Raw genomic sequence first — 14,187 nt, 5'->3', positions numbered from 1 at the left:
TGCCCAGGTGGGTCTCGAACCCGCGGGCTCAGGCAATCCACTCACCTCAGCCTCCCAAGGCATGGGATTACAGGCTGAGCCACCGATCCCGGCTAGAGAGCTTCTAATGGAATTACTAAGGTAGGTGGCACAAATGTTAAAGCAGCAAAATTGGAGACCTTACCAGATCTAGGCTCCCATAACTGCCCCCTACTGCTCTCCTGTTGCTACACCACTTTCCTTGCTTTACAGCATGGCAGTGTGAGCCTTCAGGGCTCAGCCTCCTGTTGCCTCCTTCTTGGAGGGGACACAAAGCTGTATCCTTTTCAACACATCTCGTCACTGTCATCAAGTCAGAGGTATCTAGTTCATCTTTCTCCCTAACAGATTCCCTCCCAACCCAACAAATGAAGTGAAAACCTCCACTAATTAGTGATCTCTGAAATTACCTTCACTAAACTATAATGTCCTTTGATAAAAATATACTACTAATTAATCAGTCAAATAATTAGTCAAAATACACAATCTCTGTATGTGCACTCTATTTTGGCTTGTTCATGTATCAGAGACAATTTCTACTGGTCCCAGGTTTACACCTACCTGGCAAGCTCTTAAGAATTGTAACTTGAGTCTAATACAATACATACCACAAGTTATATGTTACAACTTAACAACAACAATAAAAAGAATAAATAGAGAAAGAGACAGCAAAAGATTTGGGCTTTTCCCATTCTTAATAAAATCCATGCTAATCATAATCTTCAAAAACAGATAAAGTAGCCACCTATAACAATCTAGGCACTGTGCCAAAAGTTAGTGAAACAAGGAGGCTAAGACTTGCTAATGTGTGCATACACATGGTAGGCGCTATAACAAAATGTTTTGAGGCAGTGTGAGCAATAATTTTGTATAGTGAAGGTTATTTTTTTCCATAAAACAAAGTATATTTTATTTTTACAAAGGATATTTGGGTAATGAATAATGAGTTGATTAGGTAGAAAAGAGTAGAGAGAGGCATTCTTCGAGTAAAAACATAGGCCTGAAAGAGGAGAGAGGCATTCAAGGAATAATGAATATGGTTTAGCTGAACACATACAGAGTGCCCTGTGTGTCAGCAGGGTAGGAAATGAGGGTTAGGATAGGGGATGAAGCTGGGAGGAGTACTGGCATGTTTGATAAACTACAGTGAGAAACATGAGGATGGGAAGATAGAATAAAAAGAACTGCCTGCAGTGGTAAAAAAATGTAAACTTGTTTCAATAAGCAGTTAAAAGCTATCATAGTCTTTTAGTATACACATGCTTTCTGGCTTGCAACAGGGTTACATCCCAATAAACTTACAAGTTGAAAACATATTTAATACATAGAACCTACTGAACCTCATAGCTTAGCTTAGCCTATCTTAAATGTACTCCGAACACTTACATTAACCTACAGTTGGGTAAGATCATCTAACACAAAGTGTATTTTATAATACAATGATTACAAATAATTTTGAATCAAAATTTTGAAGTGCAGTTTCTACTGTATGGTGAATCATTTTTGTACCATCATAATGACCTATCCTAAATAGGGGACTGTCTGTACTTAGGTTTGTATTTTAGAAGAGTATTTCCAGTGTGAATGTAGACAGTAATAATATCATTAACTATTGTGCAGCTACCATTTTTTGAGCTCTTGTTACGTAACAGACAGGTTGCTTAGTGCTTCACTTAATCCTTACAATTCTGAGTTGGGGACTATTATTATCCTCTTTTTAAAATTTAATCTTTTTACAGATTAAATTAAAGATAGCCCACTTGTTGATGTTACCTTCTGAGGAAATATTTTACAAAAGACAGTAGATATATACAATTATGTAATTTCTCAATAAACTTATTTTCTTGTAACATGAAATGGCAACTACATTGATGGGCCCCCAAAGAGGGTTTAATGTTCTACCATAATGAAAGTGGGCTCAATCAATTACATTTCATTTAGTTTTGGCTTTCATACTTTTGCAACCAGTTCTTTACATCTGAGTAGTAGAACTGCAGAGATAACAAACTGTGACTAATTAAAGAATAATAATTGACACCTGGTAATTTGTCTGAAAAACTTAAACAGAAACTCAATTCTGCCACTTAAGAAAAAGTCAAATCTAAACAGATGAGAAGAAATAAAATAATATTGGTTATAATAGGAAAGAATATTTAAAACCTAAGAATAAAGTGTTCTCTAAAAATGCCATTTAATAGTATAATATTCCCCAGACTGTATATTTCAGAATAGTATACTTACATAATATACATATGTACAAAGCCTGAAATTATAAATTGCATGAATTATGCTAGACATGTTACATTCATCCTACTCAAGCCCCACCCATCAAGACTCAGATTTTCTATACATTCTTTCCTCATTTTCTTACTCCATAGTAATTTATTCTTCGTTGGGACTCTCATGGCAACTTATCTATAAACCTACTAGGACACTTTCAATTAATCTGGAATTATAATGATTAATGCATATATTATTCTCCCCCATTAAATGATAAACTTTATGAAAATAGGATTACTATCTGATTTGTATTTGCATCTCTCAAAATCTTTACCACCACTGTGTAAGTGATCAATAAATATTTTTGAAAGAAAAACAGTGCAGCTGTATTTCTTTTCTTTCTTTTTTTTTTTGAGTTGGAGTCTCACTCTGTTGCCCAGACTGGAGTGCAGTGGCTGCTCCCGGCCACTGCAGCCTCGACCTGCTAGGCTCCGGCGATCCTTCCGCCTCAGCCTTCTGAGTAGCCGGAATTACAGGCACGCGCTACCACGCCCGGCTGATTTTTTGATTTATTGTAGAGATGAGGTCTCACCAAGTTGCCCAGGCGGGTCTGGAACCCACGGGCTCAGGCAATCCATTCACCTCAGCCTCCCACAGCGCGAGATTACAGGCTGAGCCACTGCGCCCGGCTTGCAGCTGTATTTCTTGACCTCGTGGTAGTTTAAACTGTAATAATTCCTCATATCATACACTTAGGATTCATGTACTTTCCTCAAATTATATTTTGTAATAGAACAGTTAAAAAGAAAACTTTAGAAAAGCAGGATATGTTGGCTAATTTTATGTATACTGGCTGGGTCATAGGGCCCAGTTTTTGGCCAAACACCATCTAGCTGTTACAGCGAAGTTATATTTTAAATACTGATTACCATTTAAATCAGCAGACTTTGGGTAAAGCAGATTACCCCCTAAATGCAGGTGGCCTTAACCAATCAGTTAAAGACTTTAAGAGGAAACACTAAAGTCCCCACAGGAAGGAGGGAATTCTTTCTGCCTTCAGACTCACACTGCAATATCAATTCTTCCCTGGGACGCTTACAGATTCTGAACTTGCTAGCCAACTGCATAAACCAATTCCTTAAATAATTATCTTTTCTCACTTTCTCTGTACACATCCTATTGGTTTTATTCTGAGAGCCCTAATACAACATGATTACATACTGTAACTTCTGAAATTTTCTACGTATACTACATCTTACAGTATGAAATAGTATGTACATGATAGTATCATATTTAACATTTGTATATTTAGTCATAGTCAAAATGTCTTTAGGATCAAAACAAATAATTGCTTTAAAATTTTTTTAAGGAATAGAGTCATGATTGCTAAGGTCATGAAATTAATGCTTTGCAATTATTATTCCCACTGCAAAATACAGACACAACCAAAAAGTCAGCACTCTTTCAACAGATAACTAATAAATGATGGCTAACATCAAATCCGAAATATCTCTTTGGTCCAGTGGTTACTCAGAATCTGCCTAGTCTTTCTCCCCAGTGTTACATTTCAGTTCTAATTGCATGATCAAATCAACAAATTGAGCTCAGGAGACCATACACACACAAAAAAAGTACCTAGCTGACAAAATCAGAGGTTGCAAGAAAATGCTTTTCAAGTACAAGTAATACAAGAAACAAGTGAAGTGAAGGAGAGGTTTCAAAGCTTGAAAGACAGTCATCAATACTGACAGATTACTGTAATTCTGGCTGCCAGCATGATCGATTTGGGTAGCATATGACAATCAATATTGTCCTCATTTAGTGAACAACATTAGATTCATAGTTACAGAAGATGTTCCTAAGATAAAATTTAAACTGTAGTTAATGATCATAAATAGCACAATTTATGCTGTGGAATCTTTAGTGGGTCCTTTTATTGGGCATAAAATAACTGACACAGCAGTACAATTATCCAAATATAATTGAGTTTATTACAATTTTTTAACCCCTACAATTCTTTTATGAGAATTAAAGGATTTACTCTGATGGTTTTCTTTTCTTTTCTTTTTTTTTTTTTGAGTTGGAGTCTGTCGTCCAGGCTGGAGTGCAGTGGCACACTCACGGCCACTGCAGCCATGACCTGCTGGGCTCAGGTGATCCTTCCACCTCAGCCTTTCAAGTAGCTGGAACTATAGGCATGCACCACCATGCCTGGCTAATTTTTTTGGTTTATTGCAGAGTTCTTGCCATGTTGCCCAGACTGGTCTTGAACCTCTGGACTCAGGCAATCCTCTCACCTCAGTCTCTCGAAGTGCTGGGATTACATCGTTTATTATATATAACTATAACTAGACATTTGAATTTTAAGGTATTTTATTATATTAAACTACCACTTAAAAATCAAGTAATCCACCTTTATAAGGTCATTTTTTCTCAATATTTAGAATACAGAACTATGTACATCTTTGTGAAAGATGATTATATGTTCTTCAGATTAGCAAAGGTTAGAAGTATCTCTACTATATACTTAAATGCTATAATAAAACAACTTCCTATAGTTTCTAAGTTCAGGATTCCAAGCAAGAAATATTTGTTTAATTTTTTTTTTTTGAGTTGGGGGGGTCTCACTCTTTTGCCCAGGCTGGAGTGCAGTAGCATGATCATGGCTCACCATGGCTTTGACTGCCTGGGCTCAGGCCATCCTTTTGCCTCAGCCTCCTGGGTAGCTAGGACTAGAAGTGTGTGCCACCACACCTGACTAATTTTTTATTTTTATTTTTTGTGGAGACAAGGACTCACTATGTTGCCCAGGCTGGTCTTCAACTCCTGGGCTCAAGTAATCCACTTCAGTCTCCCAAAGTGCTGAGATTATAGGTGTGAACCACTGTGTCTTGTCTGATTTAATGTTTTTATTCTATGTGTTCTAGAAGAATTTTGCTGGTAGAAACTGTTCATATTTGGTTTTTAAATAAAGTTTGCATGTTCACTATTTTCATCTGAAATTATTTCCCTTCATCCTAGAATTTTCTCCAAAGTGGTATCTATTAACATCTCAGCAAGATTAACTATTAAAAATGTCATGAACTAGGCCTGAGAATCTAACCCAAGCAAGCAACCTACCAATCAGCCAAACATAAAAACTCAATTAGGCAATTTCTTGGTGTTGAGTAGTGTTGTTTTATAATGGCTGAAATCTTTACACATGACAATTAATCACTGCACAAAATAATGTAACTTATATTTACATTTACTAAGCACATACAAATTAACTATCTCATTTAATCTTCACAATTCTGAGATAATTACTAGCATCTTTTTCCAAATGAAGAAAGTGAGATTCAGAGATTCTGTGACATGCCCAAGATCATGAGGCAGAGCTCAATTAAAAAAAAAAAATCAACGTTTTCTAACCGCAATCCAGCTTTTCTACTGAGAGGACCGTAATAGAGTATACCATAGACTTAGGTTAGGAGCATGCTATAACCCAATAAATATGTAATTGGCTTGTGAACAATAGCACAGCCATTTTAAGTTTTCTGTCTTAAAACATAACCTGTAACTGTTTAAAGTTTCAGTTATGGGAAAAAACTGCAAAGCTTTGGTTACAAGCTTCAACCCCTTCCCTTATCTCACTTTCCCCTTAGCAACATCCAATCAGGTGCCAGGGAGTAATCACCTAAGTTTCCAGATGTCTCTGCAACTTCCCTAGCTAGTGGACCAAGGTCAGCCCGAGTCAGGCTAGCCAATCCTCCACGATTAAGCTGACCACCAGAGGTTACTACCCAATTAAATGGTAACACAACTGTGTTAAGCCCCCCCAAACTCCTCCTCCCTTTGTGTAAAAGCATAAAAGGCATCTGCTTAAGGAAATCAGGGCCTCTGAATGTACTCTGCTGTGTCGGTTGTTGACAGAGGCCCAGGCTTGAGCTTGTAAATAAAGACCCTCTTGAACTTTCATCGGAATTGGCTCTTGGTGGTCTCTTGGATTGAACTTTCGGCCACTACACTACCTTAGTGTAATATGAAGATTGAGGCAGAAGACTATAAACTGGGATGCAGGAAAAAAAAAATTAAGCCATACCTCCAACACTCTTGATTTTGCTTTTTTTTTTTTTTTTGAGTTGGAGTCTCACTCTGTCGCCCAGACTGGAGTGCAGTGGCTGCTCCCAGCCACTACAGTCTCACCTGCTGGGATCTGGCAATCCTTCTGCTTCGCCTTCCAAGTAGCTGGAACTACAGGCGCGCGCTACCACGCCCGGCTAATTTTTTGATTTATTGTAGAGATGAGGTCTCGCCAAGTTGCCCAGGCAGGTCTTGCGAGCTCAGGCAATCCACTCACCTCAGTCTCCCAAGGCACAGGATTACACGCTGAGCCACCAAGCCCGGGTGATTTTGCATTTTTAAACTACTTGGTAAGGTATGCATCTTAAATGTTTTTTGTAACATGGGTCAGAAAGTGTGTTTGCTCAATTGAGTTCCTGTTTTATGACACAACAGGCAAGTAGAATTTTGCATTATAATCGAATTTAATCTATCTCACCATTTTCCAAAAAGATTTAAGGTTTTTTGTTTTTTTTTAAACCAGAAAAGTGCAAACTCTTTCATATCCACCTCAGTGCTCCATTTCAAATTGTACTGTAAATGAAATTACAGACGATGCTAACTCTGAGGATGAACATCAGGATCAAGCAAACTGTGAAAGAGGCAAAGGTCAGAAAGTAATCCCTGGTGAAGCTAACAATATGGATACATTTGTTTTATGGGTAATAATCTGTATATTCCATGTAAGATTGGCTACTGTTTTAGAGATATTCAGGAGACAATAAACTGAAAAGTATAATTCAAGAAATAGATTAAAATGATAAAGCTTTTATGAAAGAACAAGTTGAGTATCTCTAATCCAAAACGCTCTAAAATCCAAAACTTTTTGAACTCTGACATGATTCTCAAAGGAAACACTCCGTGGAACATTTCAGATTCATATATTAGGGATGCTCAACTGGTAAGTATAATGAAAATATTCCAAAATGTGAAGAAATACAAAACACTTCTGGTCTCAAGCATTTCAGAGACGGGCTACTCAACCTGTATCACAAAGAGATGAAATCAAAATATTAAAATTCAGAAAAAGTAGATTAGGTAAAGGGAAATTTACCAGTAAGTACCTATTTTGCTCACAGGAAAAAGATACTGTACTGGAGAATGGAGCTGTACTTCCTAAAAAGGTGGTATGTGTGGACTTTAAAAATGGTATACTGTGAGATGGGTTTCATGACTCAATCTCCTCACAGCTTATTCACATCTGACTAAGTGACTCCAGATTCTAGGCCCTAAGGGAAAAGGAAATGATCCTGCTTGCTGGGTAAACCTAGCGGGATTCACAAAAAAGGTCTTCTTGAATAACTCCTCCTAATGCTCCAAAATAATCAACAGTCTACATATACTTAGAAACACCATATTGTATAGTCAACCACAAGTGATTTAGAAAATAAACTCGCTTTTCCATGCCTATACTACTCTCTGAACTTGCCCACTGAAATTTCTTTTCAATTGGAAGATTTCTATTTAGTGGATTTCCCTAAATTATATTTTTGTTAACAATTCAAGGTTCATTTTAATCCTTATCACTTCACTAAAATTGCAACTTCAAATCTGAGTTTTCAATTTAAAGTGAGTGAAGATATAAATGCCACAAATAAGAAATACCATATAAATGTCATTAAGCTTAATCAATGTAACATGTCATGATTCACCTGCAATTCTATTTCGCAGCATCAGAACACAGAGAACATTACATAGAAATCAGATTGCTTAAGTCAATTTTAATTAAAAAAAGAAATGTACATGGTAGACTACCAAGTTAAGACAGTAAATCTATTTCATGTGGAATGGAACATAAAATATTTTTAAGGTTTTCTAGGCCAGGCGCAGTGGCTCAAGCCTGTAATCCCAGCATTTTGGAAGGCTGAGGCGAGAGGATTGCCTAAGCTCAGGGTTAAGATCAGCCTGGGCAATCTGGTAAGACCTTGTCTCTACAATAAATAAAAAAATAAGCCAGGTGTGGCAGTGCACGCCTGTAGTTTTAGCTACTTGGAAGGGTGAGGCGGAAGGATTGTACTTGACAGCACTGGGTCTAGGCTGTGGTGACCGTGAGCGTGCCGCTGCACTTCAACAGCCTGGGCAACAGAGTGAGACTCCAACTCAAAAAAAAAAAAAAAAAAAAAAGAAGAAGATTTCCTGGCCGGGCATGGTGGCTCATGCCTGTAATCCTAGCACTTCGGGAGGTAGAGGCGAGAGGATTGTCTGAGCACAGGGTTCAAGACCAGTCTGGGCAACTTGGCAAGACCTTATCTCTACAATAAATAAAAAAATTAGCTGGGCATGGTGGTGGGCACCTGTAGTTCCAGCTACTTGGAAGGCTGAGGTGGAAGGATCGCCTGTGCCCAGCAGGTTGAGGCTGCGGTGGCCATGAGTGCCACTGCACTCCAGCCTGGGTGACAAAGTGAGATTCTGACTCAAAAAAATAAAAAAAAGAAGCTTTCCTTTTAAGGCTTAACACCTATAATTTATTATGTTTTAAAAACGTTTTTAATCACATAGAAAAAGTATATGGAGAACACAAATTCACTTTTGAAAGAAGTATCAGAAAACAATTTAAAATTTAAAATTCTGTGTATGTTGTGTGTTTGGTACTGTTTTAAGAGCTTTACATGCATTGACTCATTATTAGTTCTCATAACACCATGAACTAGATATTATCAACATTCTCATTTTACAGACAAGATAACTGAGGCTCAGAAAGACTAAGTAACTTTTCCAAGGCTAAGAAAGTGGTGGCCAGTATTTGAGTTCAGGAAAACTAGCTCCAGAAACTATGTTCTTAAGCATTCCAGGTTTTCTCATGCCTCTACGTCTTTGGTTATGCTGTTTCCTCTGACTGGAAGGCTCTTCTTAATCTTATCCATATGGTTAACTCTTATTTGTCCTTCAAGACTGGTTCAATCCTCACACTTTTTAGAAGCGTTTCCTGCCGGGCTTGTAATCCCAGCACTTTGGGAGGTGGAGGCGAGAGGATTGCCTAAGCCTAGGGGTTCGAGACCAGCCTGGGCAACTTGGTGAGACCTTGCCTCTACAATAAACCAAAAAATTAGCCAGGAGTGGAGGTGCATGCCTGTAGTTCCAGCCACTTGGAAGGTGGAAGTGGAAGGATCACTGAGCCCAGCAGATCAAGGCTGTGGTGGCTGTGAGCAGCACAGAGTGGGACTCTGACTCAAAAAAGAAAAAAAAAAAGTGTTTCCTGATGCCACCACCCCTTCCAGCTGAGTGAGAGGCCCCTTGTTATTATACTTCCGGAATACTTGCCCATAACTTTATTAAAGCTTGTATGCTGAAAACAGTTTGTTTGCAATGATTGTTTTGGCTATTTATGCACCTCAAGAGTAGCAGAGTGCCTGGCACATAATAGGACTCTAATTAATTAACCAAAATATGAGTACTGATTAAAAGTAAATACAAGAAAAGGCATCATTCAAATATTATCACTGTTCAACACCAGGGAGGAACTCCACCATCTATATATTAATAAATAGGAAACTAAAGGTCTCAACAATACATAAGAAATATTTACCTTTGAAAGTAGACATAAATGTTCAGGGTCCACTTATGAGTGAGTATATGTAGTACTCAGATCTTTATTTCTGTGATAGATCACTGAACATTTATCATAATACTACAAGAAAGGGATTGGCAGCAGTGGGACACTGCTGGAGGGTAGGGCACATAACATCAATAAGGGTACCCCAACTTTACCTGTATGATGGCTACTTATGTACCTAACCCTGAATTGTACCCCACATCTTTAAAATAAAAAAAAAAAAAAGTAGACATATATATGTTAGAGTAGAAACTATATTGTTAAAAAAAGGATACAAGTTTTGATACAATGGAATCAGCGACTTCAGAGCACGGCTTGCATTTATAGCTGTTGCTCTCACCATAATGGGTAGAACCTTTCCATTCACAATAGCACCATCAAAAAGTGGACCAAAGAAGGGAACCTGATTGAGAAATTAGAATATAATTTTATAATCAAATCATAGAAATGATTGTAAGAGCAATCAAGACACTTTGCATACAAAAATACTTCTGCTTCCTCTAGTTCTTCCTTCAGTAAAAATACGATTTGAATTAAATTCTTTTCCATGATGGGTCAGTCATACTAGGACAATAAACAAACAAAAATTGCCAAAGGTTTACAAGGTGTCCATTCAAAAGAACTATGTGCTTCATGTAACTGACTAATTTATACACTCAATTTTCAAATTTTAGTAGTTTCAATTGTATACAAAAATCCAACACTGGAAGTAAATTTATTTTTTTCTATTGAACAAACACAGGAAATATATCTATTCTTATAGGCAGAAGTCTGGTTTTCATTATTTTTGTGTAATACCAGCTTTATGACAGAATGTAAAACCCTTTTTACATGGTTTATTAGAATACAATTAAATGTCATTGTCTTGAAAATTAATATCATTTTTGTGAAGTGACTGACAGTTTGAATATGGCTAGCACAAATGGCAGCTGAAGGCAAGGACTGTGGATAACATGGTAAATATTTTAGATTATATGGTAACATATTGTCTCTGTTGTCATTAAAAAAAAATCTTTAAAAATGCAAAAAAAAAGAAAAAAACCAAAAAACATTTTTAGCTTGTGGGCCGTATAAAACCAGGCTATGGGCCATAGTTTGCTGACTTCTGGTTTAGATGAACCCCAAAGAAACTTGGCCATCACTAAAATTCACACATGGGAAACTTAATTCAATGTAAGAAATTCTAAAGATTCATGATCAATTGTCAAAAAGGAGGTTTTCTGTAAACTATAAGAATTCAGTTTAAAAAAATGGAAAGACACATCAAAATACTACCAAACTTTCATTTATCCTGAAAGAAAATACTTCTAGCCTGGGCTCGGTGGCTCAGTCTGTAATTCCAGCACTTTGGGAGGCCGAGGCGAGTGGACTGCCTGAGCCCGCGGGTTCGAGACCCGCCTGGGCAACTTGGCAAGATCGCATCTCTACAATAAAGCAAAAACTAGCCAGGCGTGGTAGCACGTGCCTGTAGTTCCAGTTACTTGGAAGGCTGAGGCTGAAGGATCGCTGAAGCCCAGCAGGTCGAGGCTGCGGTGGCAGGGAGCTTGCCACTGCACTCCAGCCTGGGCGACAGAGAGAGACTCCAACTCAAAAAAAAAAAAAAAAAAAAAAAGACAAAAGAAAATACTTCTGCAACAGTGTGTTTCAATTCTACATTATATATAAAACATCCCAACTATAGGACAGGTAACAGAATCATTTGACTTTTATTTTTTTAATCTGTAGAATTCTTTTATTAAGTGACATGGCTAAATGATCACATAATCTTAATAAGATGTATCAACCAAAAATACAGAAACCATATATTCCTATTCTAAAGGGAATGATAATTTCTGTGTTTTTAAGAAAACTGTATTCATTCTCTTAGTAACAAGTACTATCTAGTCCTATCTTCCATTTGAACATGGTTTCTTGCTACTTATCCTGTTGTAATTCCTTCTGAACTAGGCTCAGACAATCCACATAGCTACTAGAGACTACTGCAATTCTCCCATTTTTACAACTTGATGTCTAATTTACTTTTTCTTCTGTAAGGTAGAAAGAAACTCAAACCCCTAGTGAACTCAAAATCTATTATTAAAATGGAAAATAAGGAGCTCTTACCTCTGGTTTTTTCATTATCTGGATACTGAACATGTGATTTTTCATTGGATATATTACAATAAGGACATCACCAAATTCTGTAGGAATAATTCCTCTCCTGTAGTCTCTAGTATGCTCTGACCAAACAATGTGCACTTCATCATTTCCTAAATGTCTCAACTGGAAAACCAAAAAAAATTTACCATATTTTATAAAAGTTCTGTGAGTACAGTCATACAGCTAGTGACAACATATCATAAAAAGAAGAAAAAGTAAAGAAATTAAAAAATTGTTTTCATCTGCTCATTTTTACATATGAAACACATATACTCAAAAACATTAGGAGACACTGCAGAAGATCAGATAGTTTCACCATCCATAATCAGTGGGAGAGAACTGAGATAAAAAAGATTCATATATAGTCCCAATACTCTCCTTAATAGCAACTGTGCCGATTCTTTAGTACCAAACCTTTAAAAAGACTATTTAAGAGTGTTTGTTTAAGAGCGATTGATTTGAGATCCTTCTCTTTTCTGACCAGTCTCTGGAAGGCTACTGAGAAGAGAAGTGGCCTGAAGAAGGCAATAGGAAAAGTAAAAGAAACAGGTCATTCATAAATTGGATAGTTTCCCACTAAGAGAAAGTTGACTATGTACGGACTAACAAATTTATTTCTAGGTTTCCTTTGCCCGTGAAACTTAGAGATTCTTCCAAATAAATGTCTTGAGATTTGTTATACTCTCAAGATACTATTTAAATGTTTATGGTGCTTACAAAGGTGTTTCTGGTAATCAGAGAGTTAATGTTAAAATAACTAAAACTGTAAAAAAGCAAAACATTCAAAAGTTGAATTCCTAATAAGTAATTAGCAAAATAAACTTAATGCCCATTCATCCTGAGTTTTCTTCATAGAGATTATTATATAATAATGAATTTTTTTATTCAAGTTTATTATCCTAGTACATTTATTGATTCTGCCACTGCAAACATTTGAGTCCACTTTTGGTGCATCTCTTACATGGGTTTTTCCATTACTTTCAGATAACTGGACGCATTGCAGGTGTGTAAGTTTAGAAGAGAAAACAAGGAATGAGTGTCATCAACATTTACACTATAAGCTAATATACAGGCAATTTCTATTTTTGAAATATGTAATTTATTTTCATTTGAAGATCATAGGATAGGAAAATAAGATGTAATGTATGATTTAAACAAAGAAAGGAGTTCAGTACAATTAGAAAGGTGCTTTTCTGTCACTCTCAAGCCTGAAGTAACTCCTTATACACACACATAGCTTGAATGATATAAATGTGGTACTTGAGCTTTGTGACATTTTTAAAAAACAAAAAAGATTACACAACTCAGAAGAGTCATGGCTCCATAATTTCATTTTTTAATCAAAATACTTTAAAAATATCCTTCCTATACAGCCATCCCCATGTGTCAGCTTCCCTAATAGGTTTATGTTAACTGAATACAAAAGAAATGTGAAATAAATTTAACCAGGAGGGATGATCCAATCTAATTGTGATACATTAATGTCATATGCTGTACATGTTACAATAGCAGCCAGATCTAATACTAAGCTCCAGGCTATACTGAGATTTCCAAATGGCAGATTGTTCTAAGTGATATCAAGTATAATTGAAGTAATAAACGATAGTAAAAGCTGAGCACACTGTCAGGAAGAATTTAAGTATTTACTTTTTAAAATTAAATGAGTTAGGTTAGGAAAGACAAGACAACTGAAATAATGCAGGTCTCAATTTACAGAAAATTCCTTTTATTTATCTGCTACATTAACCCTTGAACTCTTGCCAAAACTATCTATAATTTCTAGTGCCCACTTATCTAAAGAAACAAGAGAAAAGTGTAACTGTACTTTTACCTTCTAACCAAAGCTTTATTCAAATATCTTTCGTACAGCATTAAAAGTCTGTTAAAGTAGTATAATGGAAAAGAACAACATATTTTTGCCAAGCTGTTGTAATGACGATTTTTGGCACAGAACCATGAAGATAACAAAGTCATTCTAAACATGTTCAAACATTTTAAGGGAAAAGCTTCATGAAATCTTTTATCATTTATATTCAAATGCAAAAAAGTAATTACTTTAGGCTGTCATGATGAGGCATGTTTTTATATCTTTAAAACCTGTTAATAGTAATTAAATACAAATTGAGAAACTGCTAATCATTGTTGTATATCTTGGA

At 36.4% G+C, this 14,187-nt stretch overlaps 1 protein-coding gene across 1 annotated transcript in view; it reads right to left on the bottom strand.

The window, feature by feature from the left end:
- The window catches only part of RALGAPA1 (Ral GTPase activating protein catalytic alpha subunit 1), a gene marked incomplete at its 5' end in the record, with an annotated part of 154,894 nt that overhangs the window by 22,458 nt on the left and 118,249 nt on the right, over positions 1-14,187 (bottom strand). The window contains 2 exons of the mRNA XM_021706446.1: positions 10,168-10,295; positions 11,996-12,154. Coding sequence (XP_021562121.1) covers positions 10,168-10,295; positions 11,996-12,154 — 287 coding nt within the window. The remainder of the gene's footprint in view (positions 1-10,167; positions 10,296-11,995; positions 12,155-14,187) is intronic.

Source organism: Carlito syrichta, unplaced genomic scaffold (genome assembly GCF_000164805.1).
Source record: "Carlito syrichta isolate Samal-C Ts95f unplaced genomic scaffold, Tarsius_syrichta-2.0.1 Scaffold315592, whole genome shotgun sequence".
Taxonomy (NCBI): domain Eukaryota; kingdom Metazoa; phylum Chordata; class Mammalia; order Primates; family Tarsiidae; genus Carlito; species Carlito syrichta.
The sequence above is the reverse complement of the archived record's forward strand: the minus strand, read 5'-3'. Positions and strand labels throughout refer to the sequence as shown.